We start from the raw sequence: 25,687 nt of genomic DNA, 5'->3' as shown, positions 1-25,687 counted from the left end.
AAAGCAAAACCATATCACAGCATTCTTGAGAAGCTGAACTTTCACACAGAGGCTAGTGCAAGAAGACACTGATATTATTTCACTTTATCTAGTGCATTAATCCTCCTACAATTATAAATCAAGTTTCTCCACAATACAAGTAGTCACAATGATGAAAGCAAAAAAATCAACCCAAGTGCAACTGAGGAGGTACAATGCTTCAGTTTCTTTATACTGCTAAACCACAGGAGTAACTCAAACAATTCATAGTCCCATCTTTTATGAAGGCTACTGCATGCACTTGATAAGGTGGATACAAGAAAACCATTCTCTGCGCAAAACCAGACTACAGCCAAGGAGACTATGTCTTTTCTCAGGCCTGGGAATGCTACCAAGGAATAAGACAGAACAACTGCATTACTGTGAAGGGGAAAACCAACTTAAAATAACATGCAAGTAAAACGGAAAAAAGTCAGGATGACAAGAAGAGATGCACTGTAACACAGACAGCCAAAGTAAAAGAAGATGGGCACAGTGTGAGAGTGCAGAGACAGACCTCTAACAAATACCACGTACGCAGACAAGAGAAGAAAGTAAATCTACCTGGAAAGGGCATGCCAACGTAAAAATTCCAAGCATGGGCAGATGAGAGAAGGTGACTGAATTAGTCATTCTACTAATGCTACTTTGGAGTCTTTGGAATGTTTTTTTTGAAAACAAATAAACTTCTACTGCTAAAACTCCCCCTTCTCCAGTCACTGGTCACACACCTAAGGGATGCATGTCACAGAATCACTACAGTTGGAAAAGACCTGCAAGATCATCAAGTCCAACCATCAACCAACACGACCATGCCCATTAAACCATGTCCCACAATGCCTCGTTCACACATTCCTTGAACAAAGGAACAATGTGTTCAGAAAGAATACAGAAAAAGAGATTTAAAAACACGGTAGTGACACAGAGGTTTAGTAATCATGAGCTATGTCACTATGAATCCTCTGGAGGCAGGGCTGGTTTGACTCCTACCAGCCTTATGAGTTTGCATAGATTTTTTATTTTCATTGCCAGCAGTACTTCAAATTTCTGCCTTTAGGATACTCCTGCACTGCGCTAGCACAACCGTCCAGCCACAAAATCAATCTGAGAACTGATATGGCTGAAAAATAACCTAGTTTCAAAAGTCATTCTCAGATGAGGAAGCCTCCAGTTCAGGTTCATTGCTCAGCAATGACACCAGTGGGCCAGCACAGTGGAGAAAGCAACTGAGGGCAGAAATGGGTGGCTGAAGACAGCAGTTCCAACGCTACCACGTGCTTAATCACGATTTCTGTTGTGAAAACTCAGTTCTGCTTACTATCTTTTACAGAGTTGCTGATAATGTTAAGATCGCCCACTCTCAGAACTGCAAAAGCTTATTTTGAAATCATTATTTGAGCGAGATTACTTCATAGGTCTGGCTTAAAATGCAACCATGTAATTTAAATTGTCACAAATTTCTTGGACTGGAAATTTCTAATCCCTGCTACCAGTGTACCTGTAATAGAATATCATTGCACTCTAAGGCTTTATCCCACTATATTTTGCAGACACCTAGAAATGTAGGTGGGAGGACACAAAAGGATAAACTGGGATAAGAACTCATTTGCCTATGAAATAAGCCAACTATTTAGGTGTTTTAAGTACAATCACCCATACCATGAAAGACTTTAAAACGTAAAGCGTACATTTTATGTGGCTTAAGTTTCATAATGGAGGCCCCACCAAAAATGAAAACGAAATAACCACATGCAAAACCAAACTATATTCTGAAGTTCTTTAACCAGCTCTTTACCCATAACACTCATATTTTCAATTAATTTACTACAGCATTAAGGTTTTTAATATTATAAATAGTAGATCTTACAATATGAACCTTCCTCTTCTCCATTCTTAAACTCCTTGCTTTGAGTTATTTTCATTTACTCATCAACTCCTCTCATCAACATAAAACCTAAGGAAGTCTACAAATAACATCCAGACAGGACACACATTATCAAAGTTCATCTCTATGATGCCGTTTTCAAGTATATTAGTTTATCTGCATTAAATTTGTGCAGATATTTACGTAAGATTAAATAGGCTTTAATACATTTTAAGTTTTTGTCCTGTTAGAACTAAGGCAAGTAAACAATTAGAATATTTTAATTCTGTACAGGAATGCCCACACAGGAGCTTAAAACAATGAAGTCCACTTTAAAAATTAATTCAAACTGGTTTTCCAGAATGCTTTCATGTAGACAACTCTACTCCATAATAAGAAAAAAAATTAGTCTGTTTAATCTCTGCATGAGAAACACACTTGGAATTCTAATAACCCAGACAAATATTCAGTAGATATGTCCTATTTTTTCCGTAGGTTAATCTCTACAAATAAAGTTATCACACTTGACTGTTGATAAAGAGGTATTGCAAGGGTACATCATGTATTTCAGACTCCTCAAATGAAACTAAATGAGAAGAGTTTAAAGTCTTCTGATGCTCATAAAAATATAACCTAAACATAGAAACATACGTGTAGGTGTACATACGAAATGTACATGGATTGAGTATATTAATGTAAATACAACTAGAACAATGCACACTCCTGATGATTTATCTATATATTCCTGACATAGGTATGTTATTGGTTTTAAAGTGTGCTCATTCAGCTACATATGCATTAACCTTCACTTATATGGAAGTATTTGAATTTAGTGAAGACTTCAGCAGCAATCACAGTGATTTGTATTTAATGTACCAAGTGTTCACACATTACACAGGAATCACTGCAAGAACACATATATATATATTGCACATCAAGGCAGAAACAGTTAAACAGCTAAAATCCTTCTCCTCATTAGAAACATGGTTATGCGATCTCTTTGGAAGATGAAGCAACAGTTTTTTCTAGCAAGCACATCTACAGTACAAATTCCATCCAGTACCAAAATCAACTGTAAAACTGTGCAAGGACCAAGCACAGTTCCAAAAATTGATTTATCATTTTCCTTAAAATGGTACACTGTACTTGTAGTCCAGAGGACTTTATAGCAACGAAGAATTATATTTTGCCTGTAAGATATACAGAGCTGACTGACATACAAGTTATTTCTTTACATTCTCCACTCCACCAGAAAAAGGAGGAAATGGAGAAAAGGGGAAATTTAGACATTTATGTCAGAGTACTTTGAAATTTAAGAATAAAAAACATTGTGTGACAGTCACACACCACAATTTTGAGAATTATTTTGAACACTAGACACACAACATTTTTTCTGGACAAAATCAATGCCTACTGTGACCTCACACACTGAGTTCTTTTTCTGTAACAATTTAAAATTCTGAAATTACCAAGAGAAAAACAGAGCCAAAAAAAAAAATCAGTGCAGTAAACTACATTTGGAATACTAGGTACAGGAACATGTAACAGTCAAGAGGCAAGTCAAAACATCAGGGCAGAATTAGCATGGCTGAAGAAGGCTCAAGACCCAACTGATTCTTTGTCAAGAGGTTACCAACATCAGAATAGAAAGGAGCTTAAACAAGAACTACTCTGTTCTCCCACAAGAACTCTCACAGCAGCTTTCCACAGGAGCTTACAGCTAGGGAGTAAGAAAACAATTCCATCAGTTTGAATTTAATACTCAAACTCGCTCTGTTTCCCAGCACTAGCAAATTGCTAGTTTACACCGGATTTTTCAATACAGACTGATTACAAAAGCTACCTTTACAGACCTTCTGCCAAGAAGTTAAAATAGCGAGCTGCTTTTTAGAAGAATAAGGGAACTAAAAGAAGGGCTTTTTGAGGAAGAGACATGTAAGACTGCTGACAAGACAAACAAGCCAAAGATGACATATGGCCAAAAGAAATCAAACAGAAGAGCTAAGAGAAGCTAGAACCAAGGTGGTGCAGAACAAGAATACTAAGGGAGCCTGATGAGATGTAAGAGATGTACTCCAGTCAGACAAATGCAGAAGACCTGCAATAGAGCTTCCAGCATTCATGTGCACATGTGGAAAAGGGCAGAAGTCTGCAGCGTCACTTCCCATTCCCTTTTAGTACCTTCCTGAAGGGCCGACTCTGGTGACTGCGTGACAGAGGGTGAAGATTGTGGCTGTGAAGAAAAGCTTGGAGCGGGTGTCCTTACTGATGGGATCACAGCAGAGGAAGCAGATGTTCCAGCCCCAGGTTTGGTAAATGGAATGCTCTGGCTCACAGAATGCACAGGCTGTGAAGAATCAACGCCACCTGAAAACAACAGCAGAAAGCAGAAATGCTTTGTTTGTATTTGCACAGACAATTACACAACTCGGTCTGACAACTAACAGCAAAAAGGAAAGCATGATTTAGTAAGATCAAGATTAAGCAGAAGCTAAATGGATCCATTTTTGATCCATCCCCACAACTCCATTCTTTCACAGGTTCCTCTTCCCAGATAAGGAGAACACAGTCCATGAGGGATAGCTCCCTCTCAATATTCCTCCCACAGGCAGAAAACCTGAAAGTCAGCTGTGTAGTAGATCAGTATTCTGCCTCCGTCACAGGGCTGGCACTTTGCAATTTTGGTACTCAGTTAAGAGACCCATATTCCAAGCAATCTGTTTCAATCAACCCTGAGTATTCTGCAGAACTTCTGATGTGTTTTAAACATCTGGACTAGATGTAATCTGCTTAAAAACTCACTTACTTGAAGTTATATTGTCCTTATCTGACAGGAATTTCAACTGGACTGTGTTAAATCTCTCAAAGCACTAATCTGACTTTAAGAGGGTCACTCCTTGTTTAAAAATTGAGAAAATCATCATATTATGATTCTTTCTAAAAAACCCACAGTCCAAACTGTTAAAAAGAATAGAAAGCAAATAGTTTGACCAATACTACTCACTAAACACAGAAATTAAGCAAGAACAAAATGAACTGTTTGTATTTGTAGAGCACTTATTTCAGTTACAGAATTCACTAGAGGATGCGCATGTAATATTAACTTTGCTTCCTCTGCACACATAGCAGCGTAGTTCATACAGTCTCTGATTTTTCCTTAAATAATGAAGTCGATATCTGAAAGGACTTTGTGGGGAAGTTGAGGCTTCCTTTAGAGGGGGGAAGGAGAAGAGGTGGCTTAAAATGATCCTTCTGTTTCTCTAATTTACTGTCAAAACTAACAGCATACATTTTCACCATTTTAATGGAACTTTTATTTATGATGCAGTTTTCAAATATAATGTTGAGCATACATACTGCTTTTCCGCAAGTATTATCAAAATCTAAATTAATATGTATTTCTCTAAAGTAGATATATACAGCATTTTCTATTGAGAAACGTTCTTGTTAGGGTAGCTACACAGCTTTCTCAAGCAAGAGACTCAAGATGACAAGGGACGTTCTCTGCAACATTAGTGTGCTTACCCAGGTTTTGTAGCAGAGAGAGGTGTTTATGGGGTTATGGTATTTATCACGCTTGAAGTCAATATAGCAATGCTTGTAGCATCAAGCACTGCTGTAAAGCATGCTAAATGCTATAATGTCAGTGTCACACATTCAAAGCCAAAACCAGCTTACACCCAGATTAGCTGAAGATGTAATACCTTCCTGCCAAGTACTAGTATCTGTGCTCAAGCAAAAGTTATCCAAAACATCCATCAAAATTATATGGATCCTTTACATGTATTGTAAGAAAACATTTTTAAACTCTGAGAAAAAAAAATAATGTAAATTTTTTCTTTGTACAAAAATCCAACCTGCAAAATCACATGTTAAACTTTATTTGGTGACTCTGGAAAGTTTTTGAAAGCGTAACTAACTAAAACCAAAGGAAACACCTGGACAAAGTTAATCTTTCCATATGCATTGTTAGTAACTATCATCACATGAGACAATCTATAGTTATGGTAATTATGCTATCAATTTTTTTCTTCCTCTGGCCAGTAAGAAGATTGCACCCTGTCATATAAGTACTGATCAATTTAGAATGGCATATTTTAGCTCAAGACAAAGCTGGACTGAACACCAGTTTAGAGTACAAGTTTCCCATCAGCTCATCCAGCACAAGCCCAATCAGGCCACACAACATTCCCACCAACCGGTGCCATAAGAAGCCAAGAGTTTTGTCAGACTGCAATAAATAGAAACCCCAATCTCTGAGACAGTATTTTCTGTTTTTTACCTTCCACTCCTCTCACCTTTAATCTGCACTGAAGTTTTCCCCCATGCCTTTCAACCAGGACATCTCTTGCACTAAAAACAACCAAGTATACCACTTGGTTACAAAAGCCATGTACCAATAAAGATCTACAGTTAAAAGGTACATTACAGAAAGAATCTGCAGAGCTGTGCAAATTAGCAGTGTAATTCATCATTTTTTCTACACACTATCACTTAAAGTGTTTCTTTAATTTCCAACTTGAGACCTACAGCTAGTAGTTAAAAAAAATATATCACCACAGTAACTTCTCAAGTTTTCAGGAGAGATAAATGAACCATCCCTTCTGAGTTGCTACAGCTGTGATCTTGATTCCCCCCTCCCCGACCCGCGCAACATATCATGCAATTTCTGAGATTTTCCACCTCCCTGCAGCTTGGTTTTCACCAGCATCCTATCTCCCCAACTTTCTGTATCTCGGCTGCAGTCCTTCCCCTTTTTCCAACCACACCTACATTAGCAGATTTATAGGATTATAGCCTACATTCCTATGGAACTGGGGCAGCAAGGACTTTAGATTCTGATCTGACATAAGGGGAAGTATGTGCATGAGAAAGAAATTACAGTGTCTCCTGCTCAAGCAGACTGCCTGCAATTTCAGGACAGCAGACAAGATCCAGGAAGCAAAGAAACCCATACCATATACCCACAGAAGGAGTTCTCTATCTCCCTCTCCTCAGGAAGGCAGGGGGGAGTCCAGTAAAATTTGGGCATCCTGGTTGACATCCACACTGACTGGAAAGCACCAAGAAAAATCAGATTGCACCAATTTCAGCTGGAAAAACATTAAGGGAAGCTCCTGACCTAGGAAGACAAAAGCCTAGGAATACAAACTGTGTTATTAACATAGCATAACACCGTTATACCAACACTGTCCTGCTGAAATACAGAACTTAAAACTAGAAGAGGGCATTTTTGCTAGATGAAACTAGTTTAAACCAGCAAGCAGAAAAATCTCAAATTAAATATTTGTATTCTACTTTATTTATACTTCCTAAAGCAAAGAAAATTATTCTCACTGGCTGCTATTCATCAAAACAAGTGAACTTCGACCAGAAGATTCCCCTTAAAATAATTTTCTTTCCTTCCAGTGAAATCTCAGCAAGCTTCACTGAAAATACTTCAGTGATTTCAGACAGTGGCTGCCAAAGTTTTAGAAAAACGTGTTGTTGCAGTTCTATGTCCTCAGTACGTGACATACAGCAGCTCAGGGGTTTGATCTGAATAGATTCGGCCTTTTGGGGGCTTTCCAAGGTCCTACACAAAGTGGTTTATTTAAAAATCCAGTTCTAAGTCCAACACTTAGAACTTTTCTGATTCAAGTAGAAAACAATTCAGAAATCACCAAACTTCTGAAAAGCTTACGCCAGCCTCAGTTTCCTGAGTAAGTCCTGTTTAAACACACACATTTTATTTAAAACATGGCATTCTCCTATGTAAAGAATGTTTCATTTTCATCAGAGAGCTTTCAGTGTTCATCAACTGCGCAAAACTGCTATTGAAAAATATATTCAGACAGTAGTATCTTGAGTGACATTTGCTTTTTTATAATTTAAGGATTGTTAAGGGGTCTTCTTTCACAGCACAGCAGCAATGACAGCAAACTGTCTTACTGGCACTCTGACTAATAATAGGATACTGTATCAAAATTTCTTTACAGGAACAGTCACAGAAAGCACACTTAGGAATTTCAGTATATCTAATTTCTTTTTTCAAGCAATTTTGCTAAAAAGCTACGTACAGAACAGACTGCAACTGTTTTCCATCATCGTTTCCTTCCTGGAGGACAGCAGGGAGGATGAAATATTCACAAAAATTCCTTCTTACAAACATTCATCATTTCCTTAAGTTCCTTGTATGTTGTACTCAAAACACTTTCCAAGGACGTACAAGAACTGGCAAATAATTTTCAAGATCCAACTCCTTTTTTAAAAGGCTGCAAACAATTAGAATACTATATATAAAATGACTCCATCTAAGAACAGTAAGACTGCACTGGGAAATTTAGAAAGCATATCAGTGTCCCAAAAAGTAAATCAATTATGCCAGGACCAAACAAGTATTTGCCATCTTTTATTAGCCAGGCGTTGTAGCAATTGAACTTTTAATATATTTTTAGTCTAGAATTCAACATCTTCGACTAAAAAAGTCGGATATTATTGGACGCAGTCTGTTTAGCCCCAGACTTCAAAAATGGTGTAAGTCTTTAGAATTTAGTAATAAAACGGCCCAGCTCTTTCTTCAGCCTAGCTACTGGTTGCTATCTTTATTTGCTCTTTCCCAGACAGTAAATACAGAATCATTTGTGTGCTGAGGTTGAACCAGGATTCAGAGGGAAAAGAAAAAAGTTATTCTGCAGATAAATCAGTTCCACAATCCAGTCCACTGTGCAACAAAGCACAGGGCATGCTTATCTCAGCAGCTTTACAAGCTCAGAAAGAGTTTGAATGTTGTTTAAGTAATTATGCCTACAGCCTGGCAAACAAACCAAGTACTGCAATATTACTGAAGTCTAACAGAAACAGTGGACCAGTGTTCATTTTTGTAACTGCAAAGCGCATATCTATTACACACCACTACCACAGGCAGTTCTATCACCAGCTCTTTGAAAATCAAGCATAATATGACTACTTTTTTTTTAAGGCCATGTGTTAACTCAATCACTGCCTTAAGAGCAGCACTGAATGGTTCGGGAATAAGACTATCCATTGCTCATATTGCTCTTCATGGTCTGGTCAGCTCCACTGTTTCACCTTTAAAAATGCTGTTCCTTATAAAAAATATTGTTATGAACAAATCATAGATTTAAAGACACCCCAAAGGAAATAAAATTAGCAGGCATTTAAATGAAAAACTTCTGTAACTAAAACACTAACAGTCTGGACAAACAATAAGTTGTTTTCATACGACTACTGCAAATCTTCCTATTCTGGAATGATACCTGCATTCTGGCAAGTCCAGCTGTAGATTCTGCACTCAGAATCAATTTTTTTGGCCAGAGTTTTAAACCTTTAGTCCTTGAAAGAATTCATTTTTATGCTCACCCTTGAAATGCCATTAACTTCAGAAGCTTTTTAAGGAGCTTCCTATTTTTCTTTTTTAAGCAGTCTTTTGTTTCATATTTTTGAAATGTTAAAGAAAATAGCACAAAGCACCTCAGAGGCAGAATTAAAATCTACTAATATTCCAACTACTAAAACTGAGCTGAAGGATGACACTCTACATCTTAGTCTTGGGGGGAAAAAAAGCAATACAAACTAAATTCAACCTTGGTAGGGATTGGATGGGCTCGACTTAAGCTTAGCTGGTTTTCCCAGCTTTACCATCAAAGCCATGTTCTTTCATAAGTCCTTGGTCTTAAAACAACTCAGCTACAAGGACTTCTAAAACAATTCCAATCTTCAACTATAATCTGAAATATCTGGTATAAAAAAAGAAAGATTCTACAGTTCTCTAATATCTGTCTCATCAGAAAACCATTAGTCTTGCACAGCTTATAAGCCAAAACTGCATGAAGTCAGAACTTTACCAGTATAGAAAGAAAACCAGTATTTTCCTGCACATGCTATGGTGCTCTCAGAGGGAGAGCAAGATGTTTCTATGTCGAGGCATTCCCACATCTCTAATCTCTTCCATGCTTCCCACCAAGTACTGCCTACTTACCCTAGGAACTTGTACTCACTCTTCCCATGAAGCAGAAGCTACTAGCAAGGACTGAGCATACTCTGCCTCAACTGCCACCTTCGCAACTTCATTCTCTATAGCTACATCCATACTAAAAACATCAACTTGTTGCTTAAAAACCAAGCTAAAACCACCAAAATTGCTCTTTCATTCAAAAGCTTATCAAAAATATTAATTGAAACACCCCAATTGCCTCCAAACCCACGTAGGCTTCTACTTCTTCTGATCTTTCTGAAGAAAAGAGTACATGCATGTTCACTTGGGTAAAATTTAAAGATCAGTTTAGATCATGACTTAAAAAATTCTCTAGCCAGAAAAGGAAAAAAACTATCTTTGTGATTAATAGACATATTTCAGACATCACACATTCCTTAAGAAAGCTGCATGAAAAAATTCCCTTCCAAGGCCACCTACATGAAAAAACCTAATAAACCAAAACCACCCCCCAAATAGCATCTTCTTCTGTATCTCTTAATAGAAACGTGTCAGTGATACAATCAGCTGCTATTGTGAGGACTGTGGTAACCAAATGAGAAAAGCTTCAAGAATGAATAAGGACAGGATTCAAAATTATGACACAGAATTTCACGTACTAAACAAGTACAAACCAAGAAAAGCACATGATTTCTAATGTTTCCCAGACACATCTGGAAGTTCACCATCCTTCAAATAACACAGTACCTGTATTTATTTGGTTGTTTACTTTAGCAACCGATCCAGTGAGATTCCTGCTGAGGTTGTCTTGAACAGACTGAGCAGATGAAATAGGTGATAATGTTGAATTATATCCCACAGGAACATGCTGTTGAAGTAAATGAGGTACTGATGTACTCTGGCTAGAAAATGTATTTGTCTCTTTGAACTGTCCAACAGCAGGTAGGCTCTGAGAGGTAAATGCCTGCCCATAGGCACTGCCAGCAGCCGCAGGATAGGAAACATTAGGATACATGGCACTAGAAACCACGGGCATGGCGTAGTGATCAGAATTAAGGGGAAATCCCTGAGATGCAACTGAAGAGCTGACAGAAGTGCTGTAGTGATTACCAAATGCTGAATACGACTGCTGAGCACTTGTATGCAAGTAGGACGCCGATGATATTGCTCCTTGAATAGGTCCTTCAGCTGACCCCACTGTGTGGGGAGGAGTTTTGTTGTACAATTGCTGTGAATCCTGTGTATTCAACACGTTGGAACCCACAGAAGGCGTCATAACATTTTGTGCTGGTGCTGAATAGTAAGTAGGGTAGTAACTGGCTCTATACTGATTATCCAAATGTGAAGCAGCAGCTTTATTGGGCACTTGGGAATAGTGTCCTGAGGGCGCACTGTAGGTTGTAGGATGCGAGCCATAGCCAGAGGGGAACTGCATCCGACTCTGCACAGGACCTGAAAGGAAGAGAAAGTGTCACATGTATTAGAAGTGCATCTGCTAGTAGTGCCAATGGAGTCTGTACTTTAACTAACAAACAAATTGGTTTCTTCTTGTTTTCTGTCACTATTTTTGAGGTCAGTTTCCATCAGCAGAAAGAGAACAAACCAAGTATAATGCATGCAAAATACAATATTTAAAGTAATTTGCAAACACATACTGAAGTAACAGAAAAATGGATTGCTTCCATTATCGAAAGATGTCTCCATGCCAAGATTGTAAGCTACACATTTGTACTTTTAATATTTCCAAGAATTTTTAGGAGGTTAATATTTAAACAAATAGTGAGCAACAGTAAGCACCAAACCGATGTTTCTAAGTATCTGAATACAACAGTATGTCTAAAGAAACTGACTTCATATGGAAAATGAAAAGCTGCAAACCAGTATGTCAACATATAAAAATGTAGGTACTCTTCTCTACAAATCCTCAATACAGTGACCATGGTAAAGTGCTGCAGGACACTTATTTTTGTTATCTGTGTTGTTTTGTATTATGCTTTTATGAAACCCAACATTTTTATGAAACTACGGAGTATCTGACCAGGCACTTCATTTCTGTTTACTGCCTGATACTTATATCAGGTATAGGAGATGTTGGTATCAGAGAAATTGCCCTCTGCTGTCACTGCAGCCGGCTCTGCAACATTAGAGGTTAATTACATACTGGTTTACAAGGGTCAAACAAGTACTTTGCTAGAGACCGAATGTTAACTATATCAAAACTGGTTTTTTCAATGCCAGCTGATCAATCGTAAATCTGAGAGTTCTTCCTCAAGTTCTTTTCCTGAACCCTACTTTTATTTTCTAGTGAACTACAAATGCATTTCCCTGGATAACTTTCTTTCTTAAAATTACCACACCTTACTGCTTACATCACAGCAAATGACTATGGTATTATTTCCCAGCCCTCGGTGAATAGAAACACAAGCACAGCACTGGGCCACACACAAATTTAAACAACCGCTATGATGATAATAAATTGTTGATTTCCCCCCTTATATTTACAATGATTACGAAATGTAAGTATTATTCCTCTTGTCTTGAAATTCTGAAAAGTCACTGTTCTCAAACTAACACACAGATGTTCTATGATTAACTTGCAAGGCAATTTTAATAATGAATTTGTTAACGGAATCTTGTAAGGAAGGAACATACTGTCCAAAATTGCTTTTGATAAAACTAAAAATACCTTTTCATAACTGACAACCCAGAAAGTTGAGAAGAGAAACAAGCTAAAAAATTAACAACAGTATCTTGGGCTGCTGGGTAAAAAGACAGAAAGGCACTTTGGGAGAAAGCATAAGGAGCTTAAAAAAAAAAGATTACATCCCAAGTTTTGAGGAGAATATGTAACTATGCTTCCAATTCACTATTTTCTTGCAAAAATGGAAGCTGCTTCATGAAACTCGGTAGTTTATTCTCCTTTAAAGGAAAATGAGTTTGAGTTAGCAAGTCATTAACAGCTACGTGAACTTTGGCAGACTTTCCACCTGCTTTTTTAAAGTCTGGAAGAGTAAATTCAAAAATACTCCAAGAACTTATGTCTGAAAGGTTTATTGCTTTAAGCAGTTATGTCACTTAAGATAGCAAGAAAAGATGTTTTCTCTGAAGACTGTGCATTTGTTCTACTAAAATATGCAGAATAAACTAACTGAGCAGGTATAATTTACAAACTGGTTTAGGAGCACCTGACTTCTAAATAAAAGGTTGCATATCAAATCATCTACTGCAAAGTCTTGCAGTATCTAGCTCTGGTTTAAAAACACACACCATAAATAAAGACAGATTAAATTACCAATACAAGGTATCAGTCTCTACATTACAGAATGCCTGAGTCATCTTTACTTACATTTTTAAGTTGAAACATCTGCAAGTTTAAAAAATACATGAGCACAGAAGAGTGAGGTCTTCATGGGATTTATACTAAGACAGGCACACCCAACATCTGAAAAATCACATTTATTTCAAACTCCTGGTGCTTTAAAAGCAACTTTTACAATAACAGATGAAAGATTATTCCCATTATCTGAAATGAGTTTTTTGTCCATTTGATTATAAAGAATGTGAGTAGAAAGTAATTTTTGTACTGCAATTAGTAGCTGAAATTACTAATGATGACTAGATAATTGGACAGTCTTCAACACTGGAAATCTGGGTACATCTTCAGTGTCATTTTGAAATCTGGTTAATTGCACAATCTGTCCTGATGTCTCAAGTACTCTACCTTCCTCCCAAAACACCCGACAAATCTCTTTCAAAAAACTCCACAAGAGGAGTTGAAAACCTTAGCTGCACGCAGAAGGTGTACTGCTAAAATGCCATCTCTATAACGAACGCAGTGAAGCTCTCCTTCTACAGACAAATTAATACTCTATAATGTTATAATGTATAATTACAGACATTAACAGGTGAACCCCAAAAGCCTTATTGCTTTTTAAGGTGTGGGGGGGAGAAGCCACCACACATACACAAAAAAAGCAGCACTATGACTATACCACTATGTGAATTAGTAAAGCTTTGCTTGCTAGTGTCATCTTTGTTTGGATTTTTATTTCCATGCACTCTCTCACCTGAATAATTTAGCCATCTGCCACGTACCCTACAACACCATCTTCCTTTTTAGCCACGACCACCTGTTAGTTTTCTGAAATTTAACATCCCTTTACCCACCCTCCAGAGAAGACTCACCCCAGCTCCCTCACGTATCCCTTACAGGATGGACAGGGAGCAGCACTACTGTGCCTTGTTAATCGCTGGCAAACAAGCCAGCAAATCATGCCACTGCTGAGCTCTTCCAACAGCTCAGTTGTGGAATTAACGTCTAGCTCCTTCATTCACCCAGCTTCCCATTTTCGCAAAATATTCAGGGATTTTGTACCTTTCAGACCTCTATCCTCTTTATCAAATTTAATGAAATTATCCAAAGGATCCGAAGTCTGAGGAGGGACGGAAAACAAGGCTAAATAACATCATAATGAAACAAGGCTAAATAACATCATAACGAAAATTATGGTCCCAAAATGCTAATAAGATTACCAGTGGTTATCTCTACAAACCAGTTGTAGACAACACCAGACAAAATCCTTCTGGAGAAACACAGGGATTCAATACAGTTATCCTCTCAGCGTTACATTTCAATACATTAAATTGTTAGCACTGAAGTCCTCCATCACTACTGGAAAAATACATCATCTTTTAGTACTGATTTAACAAGCAACATTTTATTATGCTGAAATTAGGAAACGGGTCATTTTCCACTCAGATGCAAAGCCACCTGTAAGACTACTACAGTAAAAGCTTCTCAAACTTGCAACACTTTATTCAGACAAACTGTATTTTAAAGCCCCAGACTTATGAATACCGCCCCAAACAAGGGCTTTTTTTTTTTTTTAAAAAAAAGGACTTAATTTCAGTATAGGTTCAAACTGAGAGCACTGTAAGAGAGAAGAAAAAAATAATCAAATACAAGCAAGAAGTTAATTTTTTTTTAAAAACCTAAGTTATACGAAAACTAAAGTCTGCAAGGGTTTCAAATGGACTTGGTTATTGGACCAGGGAAAACTTATTAAAAACAAAGCTGAACATCCTTCTTGAACCTCGTTCTAAAAACAAAGCTGAACATCCTATCACTGAATGTGCAACAGGTTGCTTCCTTTCTGCAAAAACCAGCCCCTCTTTCATCAGATCCCAGTAACCTCAAAGTTTTACCTGAAAATTTTGCATTTTATGAAATTAAAAGACAGAACAGTCTAAACATCTGCAAGGATGCACCAGTGTTTTCTTTCAGCCAGTACAGAAATAGCTGTATTCACTTACGTATCCTACATCTAAACTCCATTATACTGACATAAAATTAAATTTCAAAAGCAGTGACAATCACCTTTCTGAAATTGTTTCTATCGGACAGAATGGAAATTTCCAGTACAGTCTTTTTCTGTTACTATTCCCCTCTACTCCCCCTCCTATTACAATTTGAAAAAAGAAGCCTCAAATCCTGCGTTATAACTTCAGAAGATTAGTAGTTAAAGAAGACAGATACACTAATCTAGAAATTCTGGAACGCTACTGCTAAATAGCACAAAAAGACAAATTCAGAGTTCTTGCCTACAAATCATCAAATACACATCACTGTAAGATATCTTAAGGAACACAGAAGCCAAAGTTAAGTTGAGTAGTTATCAAGTTATCCAATAAAAATTCAAGACTATTACTGAACAGTCTATAAAAATTCTCAGAATTAAAGTGTTTCGCAGAAAATAAATGGTCTGCCATAAGGTTTTAAACAAGCTGTTTTTAAGATTAGCAGCAACATGGAGTTCATTAATTAAAATAACAAATAGTAATGATGGCTCTTTAAAATTACTGTTTCATTCAGTTAAAAACACAAGGAGAACGCATGATGCCAGTTTCTATTGTTTCTGTGAAACACACCTTCAGGTTCTTGATGCTGTAGTAGCTGATAACAACAGGTTTTTTATTAAAAGCCATACAAGTTAGCATTTTCTGAATAATTTTCACAAAACTCAGCATTACAGTACTAAAGTTTGGCCACATCTGAGGCATTAGCATCTCCCTAAAATCTACCATTTAATTACCTTCCTTTTCATTCACTTCAGTGACTGCTGCATTATCTGCAAACTGAGTCAAAACCTAGTTTATAGGCACGTCTGCGCTTATCGCCTAAGTACCCCTTCAGACATGAGAAATATTCACGAGTAAAAAATTCTGTAGGTTGTTACCCTGCATACTCATCTGTGCAGAAAAACACACCTGTGCACAAAATAGCCTGACTATAAAATAGAGGGTTTAAGAGCTAGAACTCTATGCAAGCAAGAGGCCCAATTTAGATACCAAACCATCATTAGGTGGGGACGAAGATCATGCAGGCATTCTGAAAAGCTAACGAGGTGTATTAATAAAGAACTGATTTTATAGCGCACCAATTTAAAAATAAGGCACTGCACGCTAATTATTTTAATTCATAGTGCAGTTAGTCTCAACAACTCTCTACCTGAAAAGCAAGTCAGTATTTTGTGTCTTTGAATTATTTTCCCTTTGTTTTCCAGCGACCCACATTTCACCGGTCCGATCTTGTTTATTCAACTCAAAACCCGACATCCAGCCGTGTGAACGCCTACCCACCCGCTACTTTTAAGTTCATAAACAGTTACGGAGTAAGTGAAGTACTCTCGTCTACCGGACGCGGTTTTCGGCCCATACTCGTGCAGGGCTGCCCGGGCCGAGGCCCGGCGGTGCCGGGGCCTCCAGAGCATTCCCGAAACGCCATGGAGCAGGCGCCGCCAACACCCCGCGGATCGCAATTCGCCGGGAGAGAAGGAAGCGGCCACCCTCTCCCCCGCTCCTTTAGCGAGGCTGGGAGAGGCTGCGCCTTTCTTCAAACTTAACTCCGCACGTAGCGGCGGGGGCCCGGGGCGGGACGCGCCTTTCCCGAGCGGCTCGGGCGGGTTCTGCTGTCTGAATTCAGAGTAAACGGCTTCGTTACCTGCCGGCTCCGCCGCGGCCCGCCGGGCCCGCGCCGCCCCCCACAGCGGCCGCCTCGCCGCCCCGCACCTCCCGCCACCGTAGGAGGGAGAAGCAAGCGGCCCCCCTCCCCGGCACCCCCCGCCCCCAGCACCCGCGGGGCCCCCAGCGAGGGAGCAGCGCAGCTCGCCCCGGGGACCCCGCGGGCGGCCTCTCCCCGCCGCCGCGGCCGCCAGCGCTAGGCCCCGCGCAGGCCGCCGGCCCCTCACCGTTCTGGCAGCGAGGCGCGTCGCTCTGAGGGGCCGCGGCCTCCCGGGAGGCGCCGGGCCCGCCCGGGTAAACGGCGGCGGCACCGGCGGGCCGCGGCGGCAGCCCGGCGGGCGCGGACATGGCTTCTCGCAGCGCTTCTTCCCTCCGGCCCGCTCCTCTTCTCCGCCCCGACCGCAGCCGAGTGTCGAGGGTCGCCAACGGGCGGGAGGCCGCGGCCGCCCCACGGGAGCGCGAAGGGCAGGAGCGCGCAGGCGGGCCCGAGCGCCGCTCCCGCGGCCGTTAACAACGTCGCCGCCCACAGCGCCCCCTGGCGGCGCCTCCGCGGCACCGCCCTGTCCGGCGTGAGGGAGGCCGGGCGCCCCGCCCTCCCGCCGCCCTCCCGCCGCCCTCCCGCCGCCCTCCCGCCGCCCTCCCGCCGCCCTCCCGCCGCCCTCCCGCCGCCCTCCCGCCGCCCTCCCGCCGCCCTCCCGCGCCTCGGTTGCCGGCGGGGACGGCTGCCGCAGGCCGGCCGGGCCCCGCACACCCTGGGGGAGTGCCAACCTGAACGGGGAACCGGGAACGGCCTGTATGGCAGGGAGAGGCGGCGCGGCGGGGCCCGGCCCGCTTAGTCTGTGGGTGGCGGCGGCCGCATGCCCCGTCTGTAACCCTGTGGGTGCGGGCGGACAGGCCAGGGGGAGGGTGAGGCAGAGCACAGACGTGGACACACACCTCCCGTCATTTTGCCTAGTTGAGGCTTTTCTGCCTGTATAGATAATACATGCTATCCATGCCTTAGGAATATACGTACCCTGGAACACACAGAGGTAATGGGTGTGCTCTGCGTGGGGGGAAAAGGCCGCACAAGGTGAGGTGAGGTGAGGTGAGGTGAAGTGACAACTTTCCCTCTGTAATTTTTCTATATACAGACAGGAAAGCCTCAGTGAGGCAGGGTGAGCTGAGGCAAGGCTTTTCTTTCTGCATTAGGAGTGCACACTGCATATTCTCTCTCTATATAGTGTGTATATACTATCTATATAGACAGAAAGGCCTTGACAAGGAAGAGCGAGGCGAGATACGGCAAAGCTTTTCAGTCTTTGTACAGAATATATACTATATATCCTCTAAACAGAAAGGAAGGTGTTGGTGAGCCTCCCCTGTTGGCAAAGGATCTCTGTTCCGTTTAGGTCTTGCCGCAGTCAATCACACACTAAACCATATTAATTTCGACTGTTTGTGTGTCTGTCTCTACCACCTATCTATCATCTGTCTTTCACTCACATGCTATTCAAGACTGAATTCATTGCTCCGGTTCTTTTATTAATTATGTATAGGATTCAAAGCACAATAACATATACTGGTGATTGTGTTGTCAAGACCAAGTCCAACGAGATTGAGGCACCTTTACTTGTTGCATATACTTGACCAGTTCCTTCCCTGTTTGTATGCTGTTTTTCCTACTGGTTATTATGCATGTCTGTCATTACATACTTTGATACTTCTTTAATTACCTTGCCGGTATGCTCTGACTGTTACTGTTATTACGAAGTGTGCAGGGCATCTTTAAATATTGGAGAAACTGACTGTAATTTAAAGTTTCTCAGCCTTCACACCCTATCAAACTATGCAGCGGTGTCTTGCACAGGCCTCCATTAGTCCTTTGATAGACTAATCCATATCTGAATGAAATAGTTTCTTCTCTGTGTCCTAATAAGCTAGAGCAAGAAATAATGCGCTCAAAATGCAGCAAAAGTCAAGTGAGCTATTAAGAAAAAAAAATTACCTTAAGATACTAAAGGACTAGGTGACATGGGAATGGTGTGACGTTGCCATGATTGAAGGACTCTTAACAGGGGTTACACAAACATGTCGAGAGTCAGATTGTCATCCAGCTTTGGTGCAAGTGACCTCTTGAAGTCCCTCCCAGGGCTATACTGTTGTGATACGGTTAACACATTCCGCTGTTAAAGCTGTTCATCCTTCTTTGTAACCCATCCTCCATCCCACACAAAGTACTTGCGTGAAATGAATGCATGACAGCAAAATAATTCAAAAATACGGACAACCAGTTGGTTTGTCTTTTCATTCTCAGTGCCATTTTAGAAGATCTGTAACTGCTTCCTTGTACTACAACTATATTTTGTCACAGCATGCAACACATGTGAATCTGTGTTTTGACAAAGGTTTTCCCTTTTCAAAGTCTTGTTTCTCGAACTCCTTGTACTGTGAGACCGTAAATATATCCTGTATCACAATCTGTGAAAATTGCAAAAAAAAAGCACAAGGGGATACGTATATCATTGCACTAAAAGCAAGAAAAGGCAACTGGGAATTTTCCCATTGTTTTGAATGCTTTTACAAACCCTTTTACACGGCTTAATGAATTATTTTCTACAAACAACAATTACACTGTGCTTAAACCCATTCATCCGAGGCTGTTGATGTTGTTTACCTGGACTTTAGTAAAGCCTTCGACACTGTATCCCATAGTATTCTCCTGGAGAAGCTGGCGGCTCGTGGCTTAGAGAGGTGCACTCTTCGCTGGGTAAAAAACTGGCTGGACGGCCGAGCCCAGAGAGTTGTGGTGAATGGAGTCGAATCCAGTTGGCTGTCAGTCACAAGCCGAGTACCCCAGGGCTCAGTTTTGGGGCCCGTCTTGTTTAATATATTTATCAGTGATCTAGATGAGGGGATTGAGTGCTCCCTCAGCAAGTTTGCAGATGACACCAAGTTGGGCAGGTGTGTTGATCTGCTGGAGGGTAGGAAGGCTCTGCGGAGGGATCTGGACAGGCTGGATCGATGGGCCCAGGCCAACTGTATGAGGTTGAACAAGGCCAAGTGCCGGGTCCTGCACTTGGGTCACAACAACCCCGTGCAACGCTACAGGCTTGGGGACGAGTGGCTGGAAAGCTGCCCAGCACTAAAGGACCTGGGGGTGTTGATCAATAGCCGGCTGAAGATGAGCCAGCAGTGTGCCCAGGTGGCCAAGAAGGCCAACGGCATCCTGGCCTGTATCAGAAATAGTGTGGCCAGCAGGAGTAGGGAGGTAATAGTACCCCTGTACTTGGCGCTGGTGAGGCCGCACCTCAAATGCTGTGTTTGGTTTTGGGCCCCTCACTACAAGAAGGACATTGAGTGTGTCCAAAGAAGAGCAACAAAGCTGGTGAGGGGTCTGGAGCACAAGTCTGATGAGGAGCGGCTGAGGGAGCTGGGGTTGTTCAGCCTGGAGAAGAGGAGGCTGAGGGGAGACCTCATCGCTCTCTACAACTACCTGAAAGGGGGTTGCAGAGAGGTGGGTGTTGGTCTCTTCTCCCAAGTGACAGCGACAGGACAAGAGGAAATGGCCTCAAGTTGTGCCAGGGGAGGTTCAGGCTGGATATTAGGAAAAATTTCTTTCCTGAGAGAGTGGTGAAGCAGTGGAACAGGCTGCCCAGGGAGGTGGTGGAGTCACCCTCCCTGGAGGTGTTCAAGTAACGTGTGGACGTGGCATTGTGGGACATGGTTTAGTGGGCATGGTGGGGTTGGGTTGATGGTTGGACTTGGTGATCTTACAGGTGTTTTCCAACCATAGTTATTCAGTGATTCTGTGATTCTGTGCTTCTGTGATCCCTAGGAAATCCAGATGTGTTGGCAACACAAGTCACCTTAAACTCAAATCCATTCATTTTGTTTTCCTCATTTATAATGAATCTGAATGCATTAGCAAGAAAGGAGTGTTAACATCTGCTGTTTATGCTATCATGCAACAAATAACACATGAGCTGGCTCACCTAGGCCATTGCTTCCACTTTGCCTAAGTAACAAGCTTAAGGAGTAACAAGTTCTTTGGGCAGTTGGGGAGGCTTAATTACTGATAGATTTATTTTGACCTTTGGTGCAGGAAGTTTTGCAATGGCACAAAAAGGTCCCTCTGTCATTTGAGTTTGGGGGAGCAAAACATGAAAGGGTATCTCATTACCTGTAATCTGATAAAAGCGGCATTAAATGTCTAAACCTAGAAAGCAAAAGTTATTTTTGCAAGGAGGAAAATCTGGGAACAAAATCAGTATAAACTGAGCTAGAAATAATTTTAAGCTTTAACATAACTAAGCCATGTCTCTTCCACTTTGCCATACATTTCAGAAGGAGAATGCCAAAATTAGGTGCTTTTATAATCTCCATCAACAAAATATAGCTGTGGGTCACCCTAGCTCACTAATAAATTTCTAATTATTCTCCTGCTTTTCTTACAGGAAGTGGGCCACTTCAGTGCAAAGTAATAAAGCTTCACATTTTCACAATCAGAAGACCCAAATGGTGTTAACATCATAGTATTTGGGTAAGTTGCCTGTAGTCGCTGTAGTGCAATTGCTTTCCAGAATAAGAAAGGCAAATCAAGACTCTTCATGTCACTATAAAGTGTGCCTCTGCTTGGGTGACCTCTGCATCTGACTGAAGGATAAATCCCTGTATCCGCTGGGTGAGATCTGTGCTATACTTCATTTGTAGCTGGCTAATTAGTAGATGAGGCCTCAGGGTAGTCATGGTCCACTTTAAATAAAAACCTTTCAAAGATCTAAAACTGACCAGAGAAAGAGAAATCAGTTATCATGCAGCTCAGCTTTCTTACACATGTGCAGATTTACTGTCCATGTAGTTTATTTTATTTATTATCCAGGTAACCCCCAAGGAGTTCTTTGTCTCAGCAAGGAGCGGGGCTTCTGTTTGTCCACCTGTAATGGAAAAGTATCAAAAAGCAGTAGGATCTGCCTGGCTGTGGTTTCACCAACTCTAAGGAAAAGCTTACGCACGCACATTCTATACAGACATCATCTTTACCAGCCTCTATGCAGATTATAGGATAAAGGGGACTCTCACTGCCACTACCAACCTAATGGTGGCGATCCAGCCACTTTTGACTACCTTAGCATCAACAACAGTCTAATTGTCATCATCCTAGGGTGGCTGTAAGTGATGTAAGAGAATGACTTAGCTCTTCTCTGGACCAAGGCGATGAGCTCTGCTAACTGCTACAGCTGATAGATGCTGGATGTAGCTATTCATTATGGCCTCTGTGTCTGAGACTGAAAGTCAGAGTAGTTGTTCCATTCTGTAACCCCTAACGATGGGTGTCATCCTTGTTCACAGTCTAGTCTATGATTTCTGTGATATTTCTTAAAATCTGGAAATAGGACATAAATTCTTACTTGAATTGACACCCCTGATTGGCAGTTATGCCTGGTAAGCCTCTTAAGTGTGCAGTGTAGATAAACATATGTATCTGCATCTAGACTTGTAATACTCCTGGGTGGTTTCATCAGCTGCAAACTTCAGTCCATGGCATTAGTACTTGTAAATCACCAGGTAAGCTATGACTAAGGAAGAACCTCAGCTATATCCAGAGATCTAAATATTTTCATGAAACTGTGTTTAAAGAGAAATTCTAGCCACAAGCTTTTGTGTGACCTTGGAGGACAGCTAAACAAAAGCGATAGACTCTGGGGAATTTTTGCAGCTGGTGTGCCACATCCCAGCTGTAGAAGCATACGATGCTGTGATCCAAACAGGCCGAGCTTAAGCTCATGAAACCTTTTCAGTTTTCAGCTATTAAAGTTTTATGTTTTTCCAGTAATTTTTATAAGACCTGTAAAACTAATAAACCCCTGAAAGATCTATTACTCTCTGGCAGTTTGGTATTTTATAGGTTTTCCATTAAGATGGAACAATGACTCTTCTAAACCACTGGAGCTCCCTTTTTCCTCCTGTGGCTCCAGATGTGCCGCTTGCCCCTAAAGCAAAGCTTGCCATTACTTCTAAAAGAGAAACGTGCTGCAAACATGGGAACTTGTGTCCAAAAATAGTTTCTCAATTTTTCTGAATGTCTACGTCACTGGCCCCTACTGTATCTTCGCATGGGCAGTAAGAAAACCACAGACCCAAAACAAAAGACACAGTTCCTCCGCTATGTTATATGACTGCGCAGGCTCCACTATTTATGTGTACCATAGGTCATGAGGAGCTCAGTCACATGGTAATACCCTTGGCTTCAAAGGCTTTCTCATATGAACGATGGCAATGAGATAGGCTCATGTGAACAGTAGATCAAACCATCCAAAACTAAAATAGAAGATAATTAAACCATTGAAGCACAATGAAAACTTAAAAGTACCATGCTGTGGATTAGCAGCTTAATGCCGTAAACCTCAAGGACTTTGCAGTAACGCTTTAGAAACTCTGGTTTTCTGTGTACATTTAAAACAGCATAAGAAGCTGAAATTGCCTCTATCCTTATCTGAAGAGACTGCTGCCCTCTGAAACTAATTGAAAAATTCCTCTCACAAGATGTTTTGGCAATATTTGGGAAGCTTGTCACGCCAATTAAATATTACGGACTCTGGCTGACCAGGGCCAGATTCTGCACTGACTGCCTTGCCTGCTTCAGTGGGACTAACTCTGGAGGAAGGATATGAAGCTCCACGTTGGAAGGAAAAACATTACTCAAAGGCATAATATAAAGTGACATATTCTCCCTTTACAGCCATATAGTCATAGTACCCCATCAAGTACTACTCATTTAAGGTTTTAAGATTTTTTTTGTGAGTAGCAGTGCGTTGTTTTCAGCCAAGGGAACCCAGAGAGTGCTTTTCACTTGCAGAAGAATAAATAAATCTAATTAATAAAAATCTTACAGATTGATTCATGCAACATTATATGCATGAAAAAAATCAAACAGTAATGCTCAGTTTCATTTTCAAGCACAAACTAAGTAGTAGCATTCATGGAGACAGACACATTTGTTTAAAATCTTTTCAGACATGTAAACTGCCCATCTGAAAAATCCTTTTGTGCTTATAGTTGTTCTGACAGCCTTAACAGTCTCAATCTTACTTTGAGCTTTTTAAACTGTGGCTTTTTAGCTATCTGTAGCTTCTTCCCAGCAGTTGCCTCCTAATTTAATTTCATTCTTCATAGTGGGTGAAATCACCTTTTATTTTTACACCACGGAATTCTGTTGAAATAAGCGGTGGCACTATAATTTCAAACTCACCTGAAGAGGAAGCAGTGGAGCAAGCACCTCTGCTTAGCACGTCTTTTGCTAAGACTGCAACATTTACTATCCCACAACATAGAATTATAAAAATAACAATAGAAGTCAGTGACTTCTTTTCAGTAATAAAGTGCCTACAACTAAATATTTTTCTAACATAGAGTGTAAATTTTCATACGCAAAGATCAACTTACTTTTGGTGTGATGCTTTTGCTTTAAAAAGAAGTGAAAATAGGTCTCTGCCATCTTATCTTTTAAGAGCAGGTTGTGCTGTGTGGTTTCACATTGTACTGGAAATAGCGCAGATGCAGATCACACCTGCAAGGACAAAGGGGAAGCCTTTTGTTTGCAAAAGAACAAGTAGCACAATCTGTGGCATTATTTTATGAGGCGAACTATTTTTCTGTAGGTGCTTGGTATGACTTGGGACAACCAGACATTGCTGCTGCTTAGCTGGCAGTGAGAGGCATCTCTGGTTTTTCTCCTCCTTTGACCTCTACCTAATTCTTTTCATTGTGACTGAGATCCCAGTTTGGGGTCAGTTCTAGAAGCAGATGAACATTTGCTGACAAATTATTTACTACCTGCAAAGAAAGCAGCTCTGGCCTGACACCATTTAGAAACATGATTGAATGTTTTCACTTTCAAAAGTACTTTCTTTAGCACTTTTGACTGCTGTAGAATGCAAAAGAAGGAAAGGTGATGAAAGGACTGGGAGCACCTGAAATGCAACTAAATGATTCAAATTGGGTTCAGCTCCCGTCACCCTTCTTTTTCTCCTTTGTGTCAAAAAAAAAATTTCATATCAGGCTGACCAAAAAGATCTGTTTATTTATTTTCATTTTGTCCAGAAGATCAAACCAGCCATTTTCTTGTATTCCTTTTAGTATTTAAACAAGTTTTCTGCTTCAAGAAACACGTGCCCAAAGTTAATCATGTGTTTAAGTGCCTTCTAGATTAAGGACGTTAAGCGTATGTCTGAGTGTGTTCCTGTGTAGATTCCGAGGGCAAAATACTGCCAGAAAAATCAACTGGGCAGGCCCCATTCCCCCAGTTTGCTTGTTCCTAAGAGTGGGGATTATGTTTACAGGAGATACATTAACCCAATGTCATCTGAGGTCTCTGAAACTGGGAGCACTCACACGTTCACCCCTGAGAATCTGGAGCTGTACAGGAAGCAGTGAACGCCATCATGCAACAGGGTTTTTTCTTTCCAGCTATTTTCTTTCCAGCTCTAGGCTAGACCTGAACAGGGCAATTGGGGTTAAACTTTGCCTTCCTGTTCAAAATTTCATGCTGTTAACTTCCTATAGCTGTGACGACTTCTCTTGCTCTTATTGCACAATGTTTGCTTTTTATACACCGGGGTTGTGTCACAGGATCAAAACCTTTATGTACACACGGGGTGGAGAAAACAGAGAAATGAGGGACCTTTTTCCCATCTCCTTGGAGATCTGTGAGCAGCTGAGAAGCCTGTGCTCAAAGATTTTTATTTTACTATTCCCCAAGTAAACACATTGGTGAAGAGAGCTGGTCCAGCACAGGGGGGGACCATAAATAAATTGCCCCCTGAGAAAAGCCGCAGGCATTCACATTTCCCAGCTGCAGGAGCCGTAAC

The 25,687-nt window shown here is 40.9% G+C and overlaps 1 protein-coding gene across 1 annotated transcript in view; it reads right to left on the bottom strand.

Moving 5' to 3' along the window:
• Positions 1-17,186, bottom strand: part of SEC24B (SEC24 homolog B, COPII coat complex component) — a 48,400-nt gene extending 31,214 nt beyond the window's left edge. Inside the window, exons 1-3 of the mRNA XM_059817759.1 lie at positions 17,066-17,186; positions 10,566-11,270; positions 4,064-4,249 (exon numbers count right to left, since the gene is read on the bottom strand). Of these exons, the coding sequence (XP_059673742.1) occupies positions 4,064-4,249; positions 10,566-11,270; positions 17,066-17,186 (1,012 nt within the window). The remainder of the gene's footprint in view (positions 1-4,063; positions 4,250-10,565; positions 11,271-17,065) is intronic.
• Between the last annotated feature and the right edge of the window lie 8,501 nt (positions 17,187-25,687).

Source organism: Gavia stellata, chromosome 5, assembly GCF_030936135.1.
Source record: "Gavia stellata isolate bGavSte3 chromosome 5, bGavSte3.hap2, whole genome shotgun sequence".
Lineage (NCBI taxonomy): Eukaryota > Metazoa > Chordata > Aves > Gaviiformes > Gaviidae > Gavia > Gavia stellata.
This window is presented reverse-complemented; position numbering and strand designations above follow the sequence as displayed.